At 50.1% G+C, this 2,451-nt stretch overlaps 1 protein-coding gene across 6 annotated transcripts in view; it reads left to right on the forward strand.

The window, feature by feature from the left end:
• RYR1 (ryanodine receptor 1) overlaps positions 1 to 2,373 on the forward strand; it is a 149,654-nt gene extending 147,281 nt beyond the window's left edge. For all 6 annotated transcript variants that reach the window (XM_078359289.1, XM_078359292.1, XM_078359290.1 and 3 more), the window contains 4 exons: positions 720 to 784; positions 873 to 973; positions 1,313 to 1,364; positions 2,133 to 2,373. In XM_078359289.1, the coding sequence (XP_078215415.1) occupies positions 720 to 784; positions 873 to 973; positions 1,313 to 1,364; positions 2,133 to 2,228 (314 nt within the window). In that variant the 3' untranslated portion in view covers positions 2,229 to 2,373. The remainder of the gene's footprint in view (positions 1 to 719; positions 785 to 872; positions 974 to 1,312; positions 1,365 to 2,132) is intronic.
• The last annotated feature ends 78 nt before the right edge of the window (positions 2,374 to 2,451 follow it).

Genomic DNA, 2,451 nt, shown 5'->3' on the forward strand with positions numbered 1-2,451 from the left:
TCAGAGGCAGCTCCATGGCTGAGGGTGTGGCCTAGGATCCAGCCGGCCTGGATTTATACCCCATCCCTACCTCTGGCTACCGTGAGACCCTAAGCAAGTTGCCTTTCTGGGCCTCGGTTTCTCCATCTGCAAAGTGATAAGGATAGGTTGTGATAAGGATTAAGACAATTCATAGGTGCTCAGTGTCTGGCTCATATCAGTGCTTAATAAAGCCCTGAGATAGAGATATATTATATGGTTTTTTTTGTTTGTTTTGTTTTTTGTTTTTAGAGGGAGTCTTCCTCTGTCAACCAGGCTGGAGTTCAGTGGTGCCATCTCGGCTAACTGCAACCTCCACCTCTCAGGTTCAAGTGATTCTCCTGCCCTCAGCCTTTCAAGTAGCTGGGATTGCAGACATGTGCCACCACACCCAGCTAATTTTTTATTTATATTTTATTTTATTTTAGTAGAGACGGGGTTTCACCATGTTGGCCAGGCTGCTCTTGAACTCCTGACCTCAGATGATCCGCCAGCCTCGGCCTCCCGAAGTACTGGGATTACAGGCGTGAGCCACCTGCTCGGCCAGTAAAGGCCTAATATTAATCTTCTTAGGAATCGAAATTAGGGGTGAGATTAGGGAGATGGGGGATGGAAGACAAGGCCCGGAGGTAGGAAGCTGGAAAAGGAGGAGTCTGAACCAGGTCAGAGGTCAGGCACTGACTTGCAGCCTGCCTCCTCAGGTCTGATCATCGACGCTTTTGGTGAGCTCCGAGACCAACAAGAGCAAGTGAAGGAGGATATGGAGGTGAGTCATGTCTGGGGGTGACCCAGAGGGATTACTGGATTCTGGGGATCAAGTGGGCCTCCACTCTCGTGTCTCTTGCCACTCACAGACCAAGTGCTTCATCTGTGGAATTGGCAGCGACTACTTTGATACGACACCCCATGGCTTCGAGACTCACACGCTGGAGGAGCACAACCTGGCCAATTACATGTGAGCACGGACACACTGGCCAATCAGGAGGGTGGGGGCGTGGCTGCTGATAGCCAGGGGCGGGGTACTTAGCTTGGGCCAGTTAGGAAAAGTGGGTGTAGTGTCCATGTAGGCGATTCCCTGCCAGCCAATCAGAAGGTAAGGTTGTCCCACTCCGCAATGGTTCACGTTTGTAATCCCAGTACTTTGAGAGGCCAAGGCAGGATGATTACTTGAGGCCAGGAGTTTGAGACCAGCTTATGCAACATAGCAAGACATCCTCACTACTCTAAATAAAAAATAAGATAAAACAAGGTAAGGGTGGTTCTAACTTGTCTTCTGTGGTCCTCTTGCCCTCAGGTTTTTCCTGATGTATTTGATAAACAAGGACGAAACAGAACACACAGGTCAGGTAAGAGGGTGTTAATGGGAGGACAATGGACAGGACATGGAGCCCTTTAACATAAGGCCAGTCAGCAGGTTGCAGTAAAATGTTCCTATTAATATCAAGGGTTAGGGCTGGGGCTGGGCACAGTGGCTCATGCCTGTAATCCCAGCACTTTGGGAGGCCAAGGCGGGTGGATCACTTGAGGTCAGGCGTTCAAGACCAACCTGGCCAACATGGTGAAATTCCATCTCTACTAAAAATACAAAAATTAGCAGGGCGTGGTGGTGCATGCCTATAATCCCAGCTACTCAGGAAGCTGAGGTTGGAGAATCACTTGAATCCAGGAGGCAGAGGTTGCAGTAAGCCCAGGTTGCAGTGAGCCAAGATCACACCACTGCACTCCAGCCTAGGCGACAGAGCGATACTCTGTCTCAAAAAATGGGTTCAGGAGAGGTGTCCTGGCTGATGCCTGTAATCCTAGCCCTTTGGGAGGCCACAGTGGGAAAACTGCTTGAGACCAGAAGTCCAAGACAGCCTAGGCAACATGGCGAGACCCTGTCTCTATTAAAAAATTACCCAGGGGTGGTGGTATGCACCTGTAGTTCCAGCTACTCTGGAGATGGGGGTGGAGGATTGCTGGAGCCCAGGAGGGCTACAGTCAGCTATGATTGTCCCACTGCACTCCAGTCTGGGCAACAGAGCAACACCCTGTCTCAAAATATTTATATTTTCTCAAGGTCTCAAGGGTTTGAAAAATGTGACCAATGGAGTCTCTCTATCCCCCAATCCTAGGAGTCCTATGTCTGGAAGATGTACCAAGAGAGATGTTGGGATTTCTTCCCTGCTGGTGATTGTTTCCGAAAGCAGTATGAGGACCAGCTTAGCTGAGACAGCCCCTCAGCTGGCCCTCCACCCCCACCCCAAATGCCTTATTCTCACAGCAAGCCCCTTAGTCCCCAAGCCTCTCCCCCTAAGGCAGCTGGGAGAGAGGTGACCTAGTACTAGAAAATAAATCTGTGCTACGCCCCCAGTATCACTGTGTTGGGTTGTTGAAATTTTGGAGAAGTGGGCATCCAGAAATGGTTTCCCCCAAGAAAAACAAGATGACACG

Source organism: Callithrix jacchus, chromosome 22 (genome assembly GCF_049354715.1).
Source record: "Callithrix jacchus isolate 240 chromosome 22, calJac240_pri, whole genome shotgun sequence".
NCBI lineage: Eukaryota > Metazoa > Chordata > Mammalia > Primates > Cebidae > Callithrix > Callithrix jacchus.